The 19,825-nt window shown below is 52.8% G+C and overlaps 1 protein-coding gene and 1 long non-coding RNA gene across 6 annotated transcripts in view; one reads left to right on the top strand and one right to left on the bottom strand.

Moving 5' to 3' along the window:
- Positions 1-15,294: 15,294 nt before the first annotated feature.
- Positions 15,295-15,892, bottom strand: LOC137482925 (uncharacterized). The gene is made up of 2 exons (XR_011004269.1): positions 15,727-15,892; positions 15,295-15,490 (listed from the first exon to the last, which is right to left on the bottom strand). It is a non-coding gene; the product is annotated as an uncharacterized lncRNA (long non-coding RNA).
- Positions 15,893-15,909: 17 nt separating this feature from the next.
- Positions 15,910-19,825, top strand: part of NRG2 (neuregulin 2) — a 153,774-nt gene continuing 149,858 nt past the window's right edge. For 2 of the 5 annotated variants that reach the window (XM_068205561.1, XM_068205562.1), the window contains exon 1: positions 15,968-16,487. In XM_068205561.1, the coding sequence (XP_068061662.1) occupies positions 16,064-16,487 (424 nt within the window). In that variant the 5' untranslated portion in view covers positions 15,968-16,063. Of the gene's footprint in view, positions 16,488-19,825 lie in introns of all 5 variants that reach the window. The other 3 variants (XM_068205564.1, XM_068205565.1, XM_068205563.1) reach the window with 3 other exon arrangements.

Genomic DNA, 19,825 nt, shown 5'->3' on the forward strand with positions numbered 1-19,825 from the left:
TTGATTTTCAGCCTACCTGAACTGCCCTGGGTGTTTCCTGGCGTGGGAGCTGCGTGTCCGGGTTGGCATCGCCACGCTGCCCCCATGGCAGGCTGGTGCTTTGGCAACCCCTCTCTCTTGATTTCTCTTTTTATGCTCGTCAGATGACATTAAACAGCCTAACCTGCGGCCTGTTGCCATCACCAGCAGGTGTCCTTATGGATGAACCACGCTTTGTCCATGTGGTAGAACTGGGAAGTGCATGGGGAGTTGTGTTTGTGCCCTGGAGGCGCGTGGCCCGTCTGCCTCTGACTGGGCTGCAGTGAAAATTGCTGGTGCTGAGGATGCTGGCCAGAAGCAGAGGTTATTTTTCCTTCCCAGCACAGGCCAGTGGTACCTTTTCAGGAGTGGATGCACTCCAAGTGGACACCAACAATCCTGGGAACAACCTGCCAGTGTCGGTGCTTTGGTGGGATGATGTTTTGTGGGATGATGTTTTGTGGGATTCAGTTTGACCAGCACCTTTCAGTGTTGGCAGTCACAGCCACTACCTAATGCTCTGATTTTGTGCCTGAATTTGGCTTGAATAAGGCATTTGCTTATTGAAGTAAACAAAACAAAGAGAAAAAACTGTTTTTCTTCCCAAAAGAGAATCTTTTCTAATGGGAGCTCTGCCACAGCAGCACATCCTGGGGAGACACAGGAGCTTAAATTGGTCTGCCCAATGCTAAAACAAGATCATGTGGCCAAGGCAAGCTTGGGATGGCTGCTGAATGAGGCAAGGTGCAAAATAGGCTGGAGCAGGGTGATGGATAAGTGCAGGACCAGGGAAGTCTCTCCATACTTTGTCCAGGTTTGGTCTTGTCCAGGCCAAAGACTGGATTGGGATCTTGCAGGGAACTCCTGGTCACATGCTGCCTGTCCTGGCTGTTGCAGTCCTATCAGTGGCTCCCATATGGTTATCAGGCTGCACACTGCACTGCCTCTGTGGCTTCTGCTGAAACCCATCCCAGACCTCTTTGCTCTGAAAATCAGAAATCTTTTCATCTCCAGCCCCACAACTCTCAGTTTAGAGATTTCACAAGATTTTCTAACAGTTTCTCTCCTTCCATGTGTCTCTCAGTAGCAATTATACCCCCTTCAGCCCTGTTCTGCTAGCCTAAATGGGACCAAATTTAGGTAGCTTCCTCTCATAAGATAATCCTCCTTTCTTTGACTGTTGTAGTAATTTTTCACACCAGTTTCAGTTCCTTGGAAAGACAAGGGAAAAGGTTTTCAGAATTGTGGCTGGGATTTCAGGCTTAAGATCAATGGGCCTCTTGTTTTGAAATCCAATTCAGTGGGCTTTTAAGAACATATCTGATCATTACTGTGAGCATCTCAAAGTTTGGAGTCCCAGTCTGTAATTCAGCTACGAAACAACAACTCCGCTGACTTCCAAGAACTTGTACAAACATTTATAATCAACAGGAGGCAAGCTAAGAGCCATTCAAACAAGAGATAAGATTAGTAGCTGAAGTGGCTGGGCTGCAATTGTTATTGTGCAAGTCAAAGAAAAGGCTGTCACACACGGAGGATATTGCCAAGCAAGATTCATTTGAGTCGCCGAGTCATTCTTCTCTCATCCACTGTCTGAATTCTCCTGCAGTCTTCCCAGACCTACTCAGGCTGAGTTGGGTGATCTACTGGGTTAGGAGGTGACTGAGTTTAGACTTTTTTCCAAGTTGTGTCAGATATTTCCCTTGGTCCCGTTCTTGTCCAGCACCCCCACCATGGAAAAGGGGAAAAGGCAAGTTCAGAGAACTTCCTGTGCCATGATGGGAGTTGGAGCACTGAAGCAACCCAAGCCAGGTTGCTGTTGCCATCTCTCAGATGCAGAGCACTCAGAAGGCTTTTACAGCCTCGGGGGGATGTCAGAGGCTGGGTGAAGGCTCAGACCAGCCCCTGAACAGGAAGGTGTAACAGGATGGTGAAAGTTCCCTTTGCTCTCCATCTGGGTCCTCCTTGGAGCTTGCCTTTGGAGAGAGGAGTCCAGCGTGGCTCGTCCACTGCCGTGAGGCGTTGGTTACCCTGTGAACAAGCCCCATCGTGTGCAGCAAACAAGAAACCAGCACACAACATATGAAAGTCATTTAGGAAGATGGGAACGATGAGCGGCGCACACAATAGCGTTGCTATTAGGATCTGTCGATCCTAATTAAAAAAATACTTCTCAATGAAAATTATTTATAAAAAGAAATCACAGTGACCCTAAATCAAATTATTTGTGAATGGTTTTTAGTCTCCCAGATCAGTTAAAACTCCTGTGTTAGTCACTGGACATCATCCAAGCTACATGCTGAATGAATAACATCCCTGCCAAATTTCATTTTTTTTTCACCCTCACCAAGTTTGGCACAGGACAGTTAAAGTCATTTTTCTAAATATCTTTCAGAACATCAAGCGACTGTAAAATAACAATGGGAAAGCTTGGCCACGGACAACTGCAGCCTTCCAGTTGGAACCGCTTCTCTCCAAGAAAGCAGCTCCACTTCCTTTGATGATCTGTTTTGGGGGAGCACTGAGGCAAGGATTCCTCCATGGGGGTACTGGAGGGTCGCTGCCCAAGGGGTAATCCTGCCAGGGAGCCTGGCTTCCAGCTGTTCCAGAGTGGGGCACAGCTGGATCCAGACTGGCCCTGGGTACAGGGTTTGTGTCTTTTTGGCCACCTGCTAGAGGGTGACATCCCGAGGACATACCAGCCATACGGCAGTTTCCATGGTGAGCTGTAACGACGCCTCTTCTCCTCACTCTTCAGAAACAAAAAACAAACAAAAAAGAAATAAATAAGGAATCAGTGACTGCACAATGGCAGAACAAGTTCTTTCTTCTTGTATCTGCAAAGATAAAGGGCTAATTCTTCTAAGCACTATATGATGTCCTGTCCAAGTGAATTAAGTTTGGGATTGTTTTCATGATGGCTCGTTCCAAATCCAGTGTGCTTTCTCTTCTCCTTTGACTGGCCTGCAAGTCCCCCGCTGCCCTTTTCTCAGCTGGCGTTCCCCTCATTTGTTCTTTCTGACCATGGAGGTATCGTCACCTGCAGAGGGTGAGGAGCCTCCCCCGTTCTTGGTTCTCAGAGACATTAAGAGGGAAGTATGGTTCTCCAGCTCCCCACATAATCCAGGAAGTGCTGGCGGCTCTTCTGTTGAAAGTAAGCAATAAATGGTCACCAAATTCCAATCTTACTGGTTTCAATGAGAATAATTTAGAAACCCAGGGCTCTCTGCTCCTTGTCTCCTAAGGAGGAGTAAGGACTAGAGCCCAGCATTATGTGCAGCAAAGGCTGTGTCACCTGTGCATATGACTGCCTGTGTCCCAGTATCCAGGTGGCTTCTTTGCCTCCAGTTGAACTGGTGTGATGCCTGGGTGAGCCTCCTCCTTCCCTTCCCTCTTCCCATGCCCATGGCATTGGCTGGGAAGGTGCTCTGTCCACAGGGACGTCCAGGAAGGTGGGCATGGCTGGCTCACAGGCACAGCTGCTCTGGCTCCTGTGACCAGCTGGTTCATCCTTTCATTAAGATGTCAGCACCTCCTGTGTTTTTGCTGTTTGATTCCTCTTGTTTTCTTGCTGCTGTCTCCAGAGCTGTGCCCAGATGGTCCTGTTGTTCCTCCAGCCAGGACTGCTGGTTCTGGACTTGCACAGCCATGCAGCAAGGCAGCTGACACCTCTCTGGTCTTGCTTTTCCTTCTGGGCTTATGGACATGCTGGGGGTTGTGGGCTATGAATCCATGCCCTCAAAGCACGTTTTTGGGAAGTGTGCTTTGGAAAGCACTGGCTGGCATTGTCTGCAGTGTTCTGGGTTTCCCAGCTTTTCCTGATAGAGGTGCATCCCCCTTCTGTGCCACAATGCCTGCTTTATCCTGCCATTAATTTGCAGCCTCTAAAGCTGTTGGATCACACCAGGTGGGGTCCCTAATGTGTCCAAGAGCAGTCCAGCTGGTGCAGGGTCCCACAGGAGAAAAGGGTGGGAGAAGGCAGAGAGAAGATTTGGCTCCAGAGACTCCCAGGTATGAGTGTGACTCGGACCTCCACACCTCCTCCTGCAGCCAGGGGAGCTTTCTGGCCATTTGTAACTTCTGGTTTTGAGGTTAATAGTCCAGCCCCTCACCAATGCAGCTTTTTGCAGACTGTGATTCTTTCCCAGATTATTTTAAACCCTCTTTCCTTAAAAAGTATGTGAGGCTATTGGACTAGATCTTCTGCAATCTGTTCCCAGGGAGCAAGGTTGCTCATAGAGCTGGGGTGAAATGGGCTGACTACTTCCATGTGGGGCCAAAGAAACCCCAAACATCTGTGAGGATGAGAAGGAAGATACAGAACAAATCACAGCTTTGAAGTGAGATTTAGAAATCACAATTTACTGGATTTGCACCCAAGAAAAGTATGCTTTGACTTTTTCTTTTCCCCAGAAGTTTTTCTCTTAAGATGCTGACCTGACTTTTGCCACTGGGACAGGATGCATCGAATCCTCAGCTCTCAGGTGAGCTGGCTGCTGCCAGCATGACACAGAGCTGTAGTTTGACCCCAAATGGCAGCTCAGCACCATGATCCACTCACTCACTCCCCTCTGATGGGGTGGGGGAGAGAATGAGAAGGAGGAAAGTGAGAAAAACTGGCAGCTGAGATAAAGACAGTTAGGGAAAGCAAAAGCTACGTGCACCAGCAAAGCAAAGCAAGCAATCTGTTCCCCACCTGCCATCGCAAGCAGGTGTTCAGGCACCCCCAGGACTGCAGAGCTGTATGGTCTGGGCTATCCCTTGGGTCAGTGGGGTTCAGCTGTCCTGGCTGTGTCCCCTCCCAGCTCCTTTTGCACCCCCAACCTGCTCACTGGTGGGGTGATATGAGAAGCAGAAAAGGCCTTGGCTCTGTGTAAGCTGTGCTCAGCAATAACAAAAAACATCTCTATGTTATCAGCCATGTTTTCAGCACAAATCCAAAGCACAACCCCATAGCAGCTACTGGGAAGAAAATTAACTCTACCCCAGCCACAACCAGCACACAGAATCCCAGCTCCTCATCCTCTGTGGGGTTTGGTTTACATGACTCTTAAAGGAAAACTCTCACAAAACTCACACAAGGAAGAGCAAACTCAAGCTGTGCAGTACAGACAAGGGCTCAGATCCATTGCTGGATTGTAAGTAGCTGTTGTTCCTATGGTGGAACCTCTTGCTGCATCCAGATAATTGTCCCCCTGGACCCTGCACCCACCTAGTGATTTTAGTGCCCCTGGTTTTGAATCCTCTTTTCCTGTGGTGGTAAGCAGCAGCCACAAGGCTAATGGGTGTATTCAAGACTTGTTCTAGCAGTGTTAAGCTCATTGCAGAAGCTCAGGAGCTGCCTTTTGGCTCCTTGGGGCAAATGTGTGTGTGTGAGTGAATGCAGCCCTGCAGGCACAGCTGATACCTAAAGCAGTAATTTCAAGGATGCTGCATGAACCCAGGAATAGAGTAATACCTACCTGGAGGAGAGCACAGGCACTGGAACTTAATTTAAACTCTTGCAACTCCCCTCCCTCTCAATTCTAAGATAAATGGACAAAAACATGCCCTGGAAGCTCTTGTGGAGCCCATACAGAGATGAGCAGGAAGGAGCCAAAGGCATTTCCACAGCTTGTCTTGCTGTGCAGGAGGCTTGGAGAGGTGTTTATAAACACCTTTTCTGCTCACAGTGCTCTTGGCCCCTCTCTGGCTCATGGCCAGGCATGGCCCTGGTCCAAGCTTGTTTTGAAGTGCTTCATCCCCCGTGCTTTGCAGAGCTGCCTTGGTGCTGAGGCTGAGCAGGGATTTGCCCTGGGAGCAGGTCCATGTTCTCCAGGGAGGGTGTGAGCTGCTGTGCAAATCCAGGAGACAGGAACTGCCCCCTTCAAAGCTATTCCTGGAGGTGGCTCTGAGTTTCACACTGGCCCTGTGCTTGGTCTTGCTCTGTCTGGGACAGGTGATGTGTCCCATGAGGTTGATGTTTCTCCAGCAGGCAGGGCCCTCGGGTGGGGCATGGATCCCACAGCCCTGTGGGGTGGGCACAGAATCAAGCAGGGCACGTGCTGCTCTGCCCAGTGCTGGTGGAGCTGGTGCTGATGCTGTTTGGCAGTCACATCATCAGGACAGGAATCTGGTTGGGTCCTTGGGATGAAAATACTTGGTTGACTGTAAACAAAACTATTTACACAGATACTTAACCTGGCCTGGAGAATGTGGGAGCTTTGGTCCAGAAGAATTTATAGCTTGTAACTTCTAAACTCCTCATTGTGCAAACATGGGAACAACCAAGGCATCTCATCTCATCACAGCAACTGGCTGTGGTGGCAAAGCCTGTTTAGAGGAGATACAAGATGACCTCTGAGTATGATTTCATGGAGTGAGGGATAACAGGATGAGTGTTTGAAGCCATTCTTCAAGTATTGCAGCACTGCCCTGTCCTTCTGTGGCCCAGCCAGGTGTCCTGCCCCACCCCTGGGAGGAGGCATCTGCCAGAGCCCAGTCCCTGTCTTTTCCAGGAGGATAAAGCTGTTCTTTAAACCACAGTCCTCTGCCTTCCCTGATGGGAAGTCACAGCTGTCCTTCAAGGAGGACGAAGGTCTCAGCTGTGCTGGTACATGGAGCTATGGCCAGCTTTGCAGCTCTCCTGTGAGAGGTGGGGGGGGGGCTGCCACAGGTGGGAGGTAGGTGTGATACCTCCCTCTAAAGGTCATAGCTTTGTGGACCTCAAGGCACAGAAAAGCCAACTTGGCTTCTCATTTTAAGCTTTACCAAGTAGAAAAGGGATGTGGTGAGGGATTATCTAAGGCAGCAGAGTCACTTGTCATTCACAAGGTGATGGGGTTGATCCCTACCAGCCCTGAGGTGATGAGAGGCGCCGCTCACAACTGCAGAGTCTTGTGAGCCTGACCTGGGTGCTGTGACAAGGAAGAGTCAGGCACTCTTCTGTGAGTGACTTCCCATGAGCAGCACAAAGAAATGTTGTACTGTAGCAGGGGAATGTCTCAAAGTATCAAAGTTTATTTAGTAATTATTTTAAACAATTTAACATTTGCCCATATCTCTTTCAGACCTGCTCTGGGGGTATTTTCTGGACCATCTTTGTGGCTCTGGTGGGATTCCTTTCTTTCCTGTTAAGACCTGTGTGAGATTTGAAAACCTGGGATTCCTCCTCTCTGTGGCTTATCTGGGGACTGCCAGCTCAAAAAAGTTGTCCCATAACTCATCCCAGTGAGTGATTTTGCTGAAGAGGTGTTTAATTGAATACCTCTTAGTCCATAAGCCAGACCCTTACCACAGAGGCAACATCTTTTTAGTTTTCCCTCAAAGATGCCGTGAGTAAAATAATGAAGGTACTGAGTTTTTCCATGCTCTGGTTTCTTACAGAGCAAATTGGCTGCAGAGTCCACTCTGGCTTGGTGTCAGAGGGGTAGAAGCTTCACTTTTGTGAGGTAATTCCTTGGTCTGCTTTTAGAACCACAGGTCCCAGCTGGGGCTGTGCAATAGCCCTGCAGGGGACTGAAGGAGCGCAGCAATCACACCAAGAGAAGGAGGAAGCCTTGGCTCCCATAAATCCTGCTGCTGTGGAGAGCAGGAATTGCCTGGTGCCAGGCAATGCACCCAGCACAGCAAGAAGTCCTTCTCCCTCCCCAGGGATCATTAGGGGGGGTTCAGCCTCTCACAGTGTCTAGATAGAGGAGCTGGTTTGAGGATATTGCTTATGGGAATATTTTGGGAACTCATTAAAAAGAGAATTAGAGACCAGCCCTGGTGTGATTGAGATAACATAGTATGTAAGTGTGCAGGAAACATGAAAATCCTCTCAATAATTAAATTCAATCAATTGTTTTACAGCTGCTCAGCAAATACCATAAGCTTCAGGTGGGGAGATGCACTGCTGGGATTCCACAAGGTCTGGATGGAGCAGGTAATGGACTGTGGTGTGTGGAGCACCTGGTTTGTGTTGGAGAGGAAAACTATTTGTAACCCAGAAGCATTAGCAAACTGGCTTTGCTGGAGACTTGTGGGACAGTCTGCAGCCAGCACAGCAGCCACAGACCCTTGTTCTGGGGAAAGCAGTTCAGGGGGCTGGGAAGGAAAGGGGCTCTGGCACCTGTGAGAGGGGGTTTATTCTGCATCTCAGTATGAAAGGCCTGACAGCAAATGGCATCATAAAACAGCTGCCTTAATAAGACAGAATAAAAAGAAGGATCTATAATAGCTTGAGGAACCAAAAAGGAAGAATTTCTCTCCAGGGAAAGGATATGTGCAGCACTGGGGAAAATCCATCCTGGGTCCATCCCATGCTGCATGAATGCAGGGTGCTCTGCATCTGAAGGGGCATGAGGCTTACTTGCCCTTGATATTTCTCTTTTTATTCTGCCTTGTTAAAACAGATATTTTATGAAGCCTTTTGCTGTTGGGCATTTCTTACTGAGACTGGAGAGTACCCCACACTGACTCCTGCCCCACTCAGTCCAGGGAGTGTCCCCAAGGAAATGGGTGTGCACAGGGGTGGTTGGGGGATTAGGGACAGACTGCTCCCCTCAGATCAGAGCCAAGGCTCCTGCTGCCTCCCTGGCCATCCCCAGCCTGAGGAAACAAGAGGATTGTGCTGGACCCCTGCTCTGAAGTGCCTCACTCAGGTCCCCATTGTTTCCCTGCATGAAGAAGCAGTGACTCCTGGAAGGGAACAGACAGTGCTGTGTGTTGTGCCATGGATAGCCAGCATTATCCCACTAGCTGGGGGCTCAGAAACAGCCATGCCAGACTGGTTAGAGCTCACATATCCCAGAGCCTCAGGGTCCTGGAAGGGGCAGTGGGATGGGAGCCCTGGGGTGCTCCTGGCTGGTGCCTGCTTGCCCCATGACTGTTGTCAGCACTAGGTCAGAGTGACCATGGCCTCACTGGGCTCAGCCTCATCCACCCCAAACAATGAAGGACCCCTATCCCCATGCTGTGTGCTCTCCTAGGGACACACCACCTCCTGGGAAAGAAAGATCACCTGGATATTCACCCTCAGCCTCCCAAGCTGCACTATAGAGCCACTGCCCTGTGTGACATGCCCCACCGGGGGGACTTTGGCTCTGTTGCCGTTGTATCTGCCCTCCAGGTAGTTTTTAGCCATTAACTCAGCCCTAAACTTCCTCTCAGACAGACTAAACAAGACCACCTCACTTCATCCCTCCTTTTAGTGCCTGTGTCCCTGCCCCAATGAGTCTGTGTGTGTGATCCAGCCTTCAGGAGAGGAGAGAGAGGCAGGAGCAGCACCCCTGGGCCCCCCTGGGGCAGGTAAGGCAGGTGATGTCAGTGGCCCATCACTCCTGCAGCAAGCAGAGACTCCCACTGACGCCTCTGTCTTGTCAGAGCTGGCCTGGCATCCTTCCCAGGGGATGGATTTTGGGCGAGGAAGTACAAATTGCTGTCCCTGGCTCTGCAGGGTTAATCTCAGTGCAGATGCATGTGGTGCTGCCTGTGTCCTCAGCTCCAGCCAGGACGTGCACAGCAAAGAGCTGAGGAGGGAGCTGCAGACTGGGAAAGCAGCGTGGCCTTGGATGTGTTGGGAGAGCCTTGAAGTGCCCGAGGAGGGAGGATCCAGCACGTGCACGTGTGTGCCCACGGATCACACGAGTGAGATGCAGCAGATGAGCTGCCTTGCTCTATTTGTAACCTCCCACTGCTGTTGCACAGGCTTTGCAAGGAGGAGAAGGAGCTGAAAATGGAGCTGAAAATTGAAACTTGAGGCTCAGATGGTTGGAGGGGCTCAGGAGCCCGACTGAACCCATCACTCCCCAGGGAAGCAGGACCTTCTGTTCCTCCTAGGCCCAGTGTCTTGCTCTCATGCTCAGCACAGAGTGAGACATTAATGCTCCACCTTGGAGCAAAAGTCATTTTCATTAACTTTTTGAGGAAAGGAGACATAAAGACACAATTTAATTGCAAACCACAAGATTACAGTGTGAGATGAAGCGAGGAAAGAATGAGGGAGAAAAAGGAAAAACAACTTGGTCTTATTTTTAAATTTGCATCCCTTCAGCTGGCTGAAGGAGAGCTGGGTGAGGACGTGGCAGTGCTATAGTGTGCCCTGCTGGGTGGATCCAGCCTCCCTCCCTGGGCATCACAGCTGGGATGTTGCATTCAGGATCTGGCTGCCTGAGGGCTGGTTTGGACAGTCCCAGTGGCTGCAGCCTGGCCACTGGTGGGTGCAGGATGAGAGCCTGGTGTGCAGGGGGCCATGGGCATCTGTCCTGTGCCCAGGCCCGGGCTGTGGATTTCCTGCCTGGATTCAGCACCTGCTGCCCTGGGTGTTGCTTTTGGAGAGTGCAGGATGTTCTTGGGAAAGTGCATGGTAACAGGGGAGCTCAAGGAGAGCAAACAGGGCTCCTCTTCAGCCCCTTACAATCAGCAGCCTGGAACAGCCCACCCCTTCCCTGATCCCAGCTCTCCTTGCAAAGGGCAAGATGTAAAGGTGAGGGATGAGGCTCCAGAACCCCTCCAGTCCTCCAGCTTCTTGCTGAAACTGCTAATTAAAGAGCCCATTTCACCAAACACCTTTTTTTTCTGATATGAAAACTTTTCCATAAGGAACTAGTGTCTAATCCACCAACTCATTTCACATTTATTTTAAATCTAAGCTTTATATCGTGTAGTTTCCTCCAGGGCTTGATTATCTTCTCAGTAAAAGCTCTGTTGTTCTGGTCTGTGGGACCTATATTTAGCCTTGCTGTAAGGTCTGTGCACCTCTCAGTACAGGGCTCAGATGCTGCCACCCGAGCTCCTGGGCTTTCCTATATATTTGAATCAATTCAACAAGTTACCATTTCTGTAATATCAAGGGCATTTTCCAGCCACAGGCTGCCTACAAGCAGTAACTTGTTGCTGCAGAAATGGTCTCCTGGATCTCAGAAGTCATTTGAAAAGGGTCTCTTGTCCAACAATGGCAAATTATATTTAAACAGGGGATCAAGGGCAAAGCCAGCCAAAGAGCCTTGTCCCTCTCTTTTATTGTGGTGGTACCTCAAGCCCTCATTCCCCATGTTTCCTACACATGTAATAAGGCATACACCCACTCAGCATATTTTTACATAAAAATACACAAAACAGGCAAAAGTGGGTGGGGACTTTGCCTATGAAGGGAATTCAGAGGTGCACAGACATACCTGATGCCCTGGTATGGCTGCAATTGTTATTTGATACACAGGGGGGTGTAAGGAGGCTGTGTGGAGAGAAGGGAGAGAGAGAGAGAAACATCAGAGTGGCTGGCAGCGAAATCCAGTCCAGGGAGAATCTCTGGGATGGAGGGGTCTCTCACTGGAGGGCTGGAGGCTGGGATACACCATCCTGTGGGGAGCATTGCTCCCACTGGTGCCGTTTTGCAGCCTGTCATCTTTCTGGTGACACATCTCAGCGCCTGGGCACCGCTGTCCGTCTGGGGGACACAAAGAGCTGCCTGGCTGATCATCAGCTCCCTGCCAGTGTCCCCCTCTGCCAGTCCCACCAGAGGAATCCTCTGGCTCCGGGCAGTGGTGCCCTGCAGAGGCTCCCCTGTCTCCTCCACCCTGAGTGAAGCCCTCCTGGAGCTGGAGCTGCTGACAAATGTGCTGGATGCAGCTGTCTGTATCCAAGGAACGGAGCGTGTCAGCGGCACGGCGAGCCAAGGCATGCGATCGGAATGATCAACGGGCAAAATCTGGGTGCTGAGGCACGGGCTGGAACATCTGATTGGAAGGCTGGGAGGAAAAAGGGAAGGCTAAATTGTTTATAGTTTGTTTTTCATTCATCATTCCTGCTTGTGTGGGTGGACAAGGAGTGAATGGGTTTCTCAGTGAGGGCAGCAAATAAAAGAGGCACACATTTCCTTGAAGGATGAGTAGATTTTTTCCTTCCTACTGCCTAGGTGAATATGTCACAAAGGGGCTGGAGGGAACCTTAACAGCTTCTCTCCCAGGTGAAGGAAACCACTTGCTCTTGATTTTTTCCCTTTGATCACCATGTGCCAAGAGATAAAAGGTTTTTTGGGGTGAGTTTCTTCATAATAAAGTCCTGCTTTTTCTCCCTACAGCAAATGTTCTCAACTTTTCTTTGGACTGTTGAGCATCTCATGGAATTACAGTGAGTCGATGCTCTCCCAGCTGAGGGGAGGGATGGGTGGCTGGATCAGGCCTCTGTGCTAGGATGGTCCATTTCTGGGAGGGACAGCACCAGTGCCTACAGCTACAACCCTCAGTTCTGCCTTCCTCTGGTCTGGAAGTTGACATTAACAGGCAGGAGATATGTAGAAGTAGATGATTTTTAAGGTTTCTTCCAATCCGAGCCATTCTCTGATTCTGTGATTAGTCAATGTGCAGGTTGGAGTCTCAGACTGAGCGCTGGGCTTTGTTTTTTCCATACAATTTCTGTGTTCATCATTTATCACCTGCTTTTCTCATTTCATCTGAGGCTGTGGTGGTGTCCCCCTGGTGCCAGGAGTCTGGTGTGTCCTGGTGAAGGGCTGGCTCGTGCCCCACATGGGCATTGAAGCTCTCCATGGGCATCCCCAAACTGAACAAGCCAAATCCTTGCAGAAAAGACACGGAGGTGGGAAAAACTGGTTGCAATGGATTTGTTGGCACTTGTGGGGCTTTTGTGAAACACCTGATTGTTGCAGGGAAGGAATGTCCCGTAGGGAGGGAAAGCAACATTCCCTTGGCTGTGGTGTGGGATGGTGTCTCCTGTATTTGCCACCTTCACACCAGCAGGGCTTGAGGCTCCCTGCAGGATAAGCTGGTGTTGGGAAGGGCTGTGGGAGGTGGGGGGACATCCTTGCAATGCATGCATGGTTCTGAGGCTGGCCTGAAATGGGCAAGAGCTTAGCACAGCCCCATGCTGGATGACACAGGGAATGGCTGGACCTGTCTTAGGCTGGATACCAGGAAAAAATTCTTCCCCCAGAGGGTACTGGGGGGCACTGCCCAGGCTCCCCAGGGAATGGGCATGGCCCCGAGGCTGCCAGAGCTCCAGGAGCCTTTGGAAAATGCTCTCAGGCACAGGGTGAGATTGTTGGGATGTCCTGTGCAGAGCCAGGCATTGGACTCAATGCTTCCCCTTCCAGCTCAGCATGTTCTGTGACTCTGTGCTTTGTTCCTCCTTACACCAAAAGCCCCACATGGGATTTGCAGGAGCACGCCTTCAGCTGACACAGAGGAGGCTGAGCATCTGCAGCCTGTGGAGGATGCTGAAGAAGGACAGCTCGCCTGCCTGTGCTGCGGAGGTCAACACCTGTCCTAGCAGAAGAGCTGCAGGGCTCCCTGAAGAATGGAGGGACACTGGGACACTGCCCTGTGTGGCATCTGCACCAGGCAGGGCTCTGTGCCAGGAGCTCCCTTGGCAGAGGGCAAGAGAGACCTGAGAGGTGCTTTGTTTTCAGGCATCTCTGGGAAATTGCAGGAACAAAATTAAAGGAAGTAAAAGAAAAAACAGCCCCCAGAGCACTTGCCTGAGGAACAAAAACCTCTGATGGTGCTGCTGAACTCTGGGGTCCTCCAGACAGGGTGGAATCCAGGCTGAGCTCAGATTCTCCATCTCTGCCAGCATGGCAAATATGATGGGTTTTCACAGCAGGGAGTCAGGGGAGAGATGGGCTTTGGACAAATTAAAACAGACCACAGACCTCCTGGGGTCCCTGCCAAGAGTTACCCTAGACTGAAGGAAAGTATTTTTAAAATCAGTTATTTAGGTGTCATTCTCTCAAAACCAGGGTTCAGGTTGCTCTGGTAACTGCACCGAGGACTTTGCTTTATTTATTTCATATGACAAAATGCCCAAGGACCTATAGAAAATAATGATTTTCCATTTATATGGAAAGAACAGCATAAAGGGAGGAGAGGGATTTAGTCCTAAACCATTTCTGAAATTATAAGAGAAAAGCAAGTGTCTCAAGTGATGAAAACCAGTTGACTTCACAAGAGTTAGGTTGAACAACAGGAAAAATACTGCTGAAAGGAGATGTGACCAATGCCCTTTTTTGAGGCTAAGTGTTCTGGACTTCAAAATGCCCCAGAGACAAAGAAAACCTTAATTTTTCAAAATTTCCCCAGAGGCCTCACAGGTATCTTGCACTGAATTACTCAGCGGGAGAACTGCTGTGGTCCCGCTGGGATTTCAGCCTGCAAAAACAGCAAGGATTAGCAACTCAGCTGTCTGAGCATGAAACTGCCCTTTCTGCTGAGGGGCAGGGTAGAGCAGGCGAGCTCCAGATCAAGTTATGCTATCGGGTATCTCCTTCCTTTTCAGGCAGAACCTCAGTTGCTGTCTGAACAAAATGATAGGGAAAGGGGAAATTCCACAGAGATTTATGTCAAAAGAAGAGAGAAGTCAGGTGGTTTCCCTGCTCCTCTGAGCAGCTTCCTGAATCTAAAATACTGTTCTTCCCTCTGCCGTGGGAAACACTTCTGATCCCTTCTACCTCACCTGCATTTCTCTGCAGTTCTGCGTGGTCACCAGTCAGGGGAAAAGAGAAAGCCTTCAGAAACATCTGAGACCAAAAAGCCACAGAAAATCACGCTTAGCAAGAGGAAATGTGCGCAAAAAGTAAATGGTCCCTGAGCCCTGCCGTGTGCACGCTGCGGGGCTCCCGGTGCACCAGGGCCCTGCAATAGCAACGCTGCCCTGAGAGCTGTCAGCATTCCCAGAGAGGGAAGAGCAGCGGTCCTGGCTGGCAGCAGGAGCCACGGCCGCCCATGGCTGCAGAGCCCCGGGTGCGTGTGCTGGGGCTGTGCCCTCTTGTGCCAGCGGTGGGACAGCGCTGCCTCCCGCCCCGAGCCGGGGAAACACGAGGAGAGGCTACGCCCCATGCCTGGGCTGGGCTGGGCACAGCGGCTCTGCTCCTTTCCCATTTTTCCTGATGGTTCTGGCTGCGCTACGTTAGATTGGAAAACAAATCCCGATCCTGCCATGTGTGCTCCTTTGCTCTCACTGACGGGCTCAAAGACCAAGCTCTTGTCATCTCTTGAGGTTTGCTGAGGGGTTTCCCTGGAGCCCTAAAGGCTCTGGGACCATTGCAGTCTGTGCCCAGAGCCATCGCCCTTCTGCCTCCAGGTCACCTCCGTGGGATGGGACTATGGCCGCTCCCCTTCAGCACAGAATCCAGTGCAGCAACAACCACAAAATCCCCTGCTGCTGCTAATTGAGCATCTCAGTTCCCTTTCGCACTGCCTGGGCAAGTGAGGCTTTGGGAGTGCAGATGCTTCAGGATCAGCCTCGGAAATAAACCCAAACAAGCACCTTTTGGAGCTTAAAGCGACTCCTCCTGGAAGCCAATGCAGGGGAAAGCATTTGTTTATTAACGAGAGGCAGCAGGAACAGGGCATAAAAGGCAGCTTTGTCTCCTCGGCCACTGCGCGTTCCGTTTGTCTCTATGTTAATGTCTTTCCTTCAGGTGTGCAGGGAATCTCGGGCACAAATCTCCCAGCTCCATAAAACCATCGGGCAAAGAGGAATCCCCGGCTCCCGGGCCCTGCGCATCGCGGAACCCCAGTGTCACCTGCAGCCGCCCCCAAATAAGCGCATCTTTGATCGCCTCCGCGGGGAAAGGGGGGGGTTTCTGCGAAAGCCTGGGGGCCTGCCGAGGGGTTGGCTCCATGGCTGCACGGAGGGAACGCGGTCTGCCTCCATCCCCGGGGACCCCCAGGGACGCGGGGATCCCCGCCGCAGCGGGCATCCCCGGGGGGGAGTCCCCGGGCAGGGAATCACCTTTCCGGGGGGGTGCGGGGGTCAGCATCCCGGGGGCAGGGGCAGCTGAGGGAGCATCCCGCCTCCTCCCCGCGCCACGCCGCGTCGCGCCAGTGCCTGTGCCGGTGCCGTGCCGCGGCAGCGCCGCGCCAGGCCGTGCCGGTGCCGTGCCCTGCCGTGCCGCTCCGTGCCGTGCCGGTGCCGTGCCGCCCCGCGCCGTGCCGTGCCGTGCCGTGCCGCCCCGCGTCGCGCCGCTCCGCTCCGCCCCGCCGCGCCCGCCGCGCCGCAGCCCCGCAGCCCGGCCCCGCAGCCCGGCCGCCGCCGCAGGGCCGGCGGGCAGCGAGCGGCAGCCGGCGGCATGAGGCGCGACCCGGCGCCCGGCTTCTCCATGCTGCTCTTCGGCGTCTCCCTCGCCTGCTACTCGCCCAGCCTCAAGTCGGTGCAGGACCAGGCGTACACGGCGGCGGTGGTGCTGGAGGGCAAGGTGCAGTCCGTGGGCCCCCCAGCCGGCGGCAATGACAGCCGCGGCGCCGGGCCCGCCGGGGGTGTCCTGGTCAAGGTTCTCGACCTGTGGCCCCTCAACAGCGGGGGGCTGCAGCGGGAGCAGCTCATCAGCGTGGGCTCCAAGGCGCCCTGCTTCAAAGTGAAGCGCAACCACCGCTACATCTTCTTCCTGGAGCCCACCGAGGAGCCGCTCGTCTTCCGCACCGCCTTCGCTCCGCTCGACACCAGCGGCAAGAACCTCAAGCGGGACGTGGCGCGGATCCTCTGCGCCGACTGCGGTACGGGCCGCGCCGCGGTGGCGGGGGGCGGCGGGGGGCGATGGCGGAGCGGCGGCGGGGGGCGATGGCGGAGCGGCGGCGGGGGGCGATGGCGGAGCGGCGGCGGGAGCGCTGGCTCGCGTCCCGGGTAGCCGCGGGGCGACAGGTCCGTACCGCTGGGACCTACGGGAGACAGGTGCCCGGCGATCATTCCCCCACTTCGCCTCCGGTGGGCCCCGGGAGCCGCGCCTGCACTGGGGGAGATGCCATGCGATGCGATGCGATGCGGTGTGGTGCGATGCGATACGATAGGATGCGCCCCGCGCGGCCCGGCCGCCGCAGCCGCGCTCCCCCCATCCCCCGGCCCCGGGGCTCCTCGCTCGCCCGGCTCAAGGTCCGGCAGCCGCGGCCCGGCGCCGCGCCAGCAGCGCAGACCCGGGCCCGGTCCGGGGAGTGCCCGCAGCCCGCGGCCGCCCGGCGCTCGGTGATGCCGCGCGGGAGCCCTCGGTCTCAGCGCGGTCCCAGCGCCCCGGTGCCTCTTCCCTCGGGGGCCTCGGCCGTGGCAGCCCTGCCGGGAGAGCTGCCGGCCTGCGGGGGCTCCGGTGACTCCGGCCGCGACCCCCGCCCTGGGCACGTTCCCTGCTGCGGAGGGGGCCGGGCCCGGGATGCGGAGCTGGGACAGGGGCAGCGCTCCAGGTGTGCCCTAAGAGCCGGGAAGTTTTGCGTCTTCCAAAATAACGGCCTCGCGGGGGGGAAGTTCGTTTTTCTTTTGTTCGTTCCGCGCATTTCGATGTCTCTGATCACGGCTCTCGTGCGGTGGCTTGTGCTGTTCTTCCAGCACCTCTGGAAACGCGGTTATGAAATGACTTCAACGGGAAGTGCCCGCCGGAGCGTCCCTGTTTTTGTTCCTGGATTTTCCTTGCTGTCCTCTGGCAGGTGAACACCTGCGAAGGGCTGGGCGGTGGGGACCGGGCGAGGACAATGCCTGCATTTTCCCAGGGTTTGGATCTGAGCTGACAAAAATGCACGGCTGGCCCTTCATCCAGCCTGAATGCTGGATACTGTGTCACAAAATCTGGAGAAGGACGGTGTTAACCCGGAGAGCTCTGAGTGCCGTGCCGTGCCCTCAGCAAGGGTTCGAATTCCTCGTGTTTGGTGTGTTATGAGGATATCCAGGGTGTATCTCCAGGGAATCCAGGCTCCCCACTCAATGTCAGTACACTGCATTCCCATCAGGTTAACTGGCCTTTTGCCTCATTAAAAGCAAGGCACTTTGTCAAGTTATACTTAGCTCTGTAATGACCATATGTGTACTGCTCTATGGTGGTTGTTGTGGTATTAACTGGGTGTTTCTGGGGCAAATACTCTGCCATTCGGGACTGCTGACCCCGCATTGTGAAAGCTAGACCTGTCTCCTTTTTTAGTTATCCAAAAGATAAATTTAGAAGCTTGCATTTCCTGGGAGAAAGGTGGAACCTTGCATATCATAATATGTTGTTGAGGAAAATGGGCTAGGACTGTGTGCAAGAAAACTAATTTGGGAGACACTAATTTCATGTGCATCTGTATATGGGCCATCGTGGACAGAGAGGATTTAGTGAAAGAGCTGTGGTAGAGACAAGAGGAAAGTAAATGGGGAAATTCCTCAGGACTGTGGTCTCATTGTTAGGGGAAAACACAGCAAAAGGTAGGTGGCTTTTATTGCATTTTTTTTTTATTTTAATCAAAAAGGATTCTGAACTTGTGCATCTCTGAGCAGCAGGGTTTGACTTTAAGGGGAATGAAGGCTGCTCCGTGGCATCCTGGCTCAGACCCAAAGTGTTAATGTGTGGGCTGATGTAACAACAAGTTAAGGGTTGTCATTCTGTCGTGACACCTCCTCGGAGCTGATGCTTTTGTTTCTGTGTGGCTCTGATGGGCTGATTCGGCTCCCTGGCTGAGGGACACTGCAGATTGGTGGAGCCTTGTCTCAACAGAGCTCGATGGCAGATTCCAAAGGAAAAATAAAATCTGGTGGTTGGGAAATGTCATAGCTGTGGTTTGCTTTGGTGATGAAGATGAAATGGGAGCCTCATCTTGCTGAACTGGTGGTTCCCTGAGCACTTCATGCTCTTGGTCCAGCTGGGAGGTTACTTCTGAAGGTGACTTTCCTGGCAGGATCTTCTGATTTGTAGCACCTGAGCTGCTGGAAAGATGTGTGAACTGGGAAACCACGGTTTGCCTTCCTGATCTGTGGTTTGTGCTGGGGGGGGGGAGATCCAAAAGGGTGCAGGGGTATTTCCCAGTCTTGCTGCTCACGGGGGTGGTGAGAATTCCAGAACTGGCAGGGGGTGAATGTCCAGGCATGAGGAGCACTCTCAGGGACAGCTGGGCTGCAGCTGTGTGAGGGATGTTACAGAGCTGGGGGACAGATGCTGGGGTCACTTCTGAGTGGGAAGGGAGGACCTTGTGGCTCTGATCACTCCAATCCCCCCACTCCCAAAGATGGAGGCCTCACAGGACCATATTCTCCCTGCTCTGGCTCTGTGCCTGGGTCTGTTTTCCAGTGATTCATCCCCTTCTCACCGGCTAAGACGCTGTGTGTCTCCTGCTCTTGCTGCGTGCCGAGGTCCGGGATGCGATGCAGGACTAGAGTGTGATGGGAGCATCCATGTCTCTCTCCAAGGAGCTGTCTCTGCTGTTTGCACATCTCACTTAGAGGAGAGAAAGTGGGTGCTGAGACTGCATGGGACCCAGACCCGCTCTGAGCAGAGCCAGGAGGACTGAGGTGAGAGAAGGATGGCCTGGAATGTGGGGACAGAACAGGAATGCCAGTCTGCGTGCCTGGTGTCTGTGGGGTCTGAGCTGGGCTGGTTCTTGTGTGCCCCCTGAGCAGAGACCCAGGCAGGAGGATTCCCACTTTGGCCATCTCACTGCTGGGCAGGCTCTGAAGGCTGGATCTTCCCCACCTGCAAACCCCAGAGGGGTGCAGCCTCTGCAGCTCTGCCCAGCCATGGTTTTCATCCCTCTGGCACACAGGGAGCAGCTGGTCCTGGAGCCTGGCATCCTGCAGGCCTCACCACCCACTTGTCCATCTTAAAACCTCTTTTGCACTGGGAGTATTATTGTTTTTTTCATACTGTTATATAACGATTCCTGTTATTGCTTCTCCTCCTGTCTCTTTTCTTTGTATCTTCTAGCTCCTTAATTTTGGATGGTCTCATATCTCCTCTGTGCCTACACACACAGATCAAGGAGGAGGAAATAGGTACAAGACACGGCGCTGGCTCTCACTGGTGAAGGAGCTGGTGGCATTATCCCCACTGGAACAACTCCTGATCTGAATCCAGAAAGGGGCTTGTGGTCCTCCTTCTCCTGGT

This window comes from Anomalospiza imberbis, chromosome 15 (genome assembly GCF_031753505.1).
Source record: "Anomalospiza imberbis isolate Cuckoo-Finch-1a 21T00152 chromosome 15, ASM3175350v1, whole genome shotgun sequence".
NCBI classification, from domain to species: Eukaryota; Metazoa; Chordata; class Aves; order Passeriformes; family Viduidae; genus Anomalospiza; species Anomalospiza imberbis.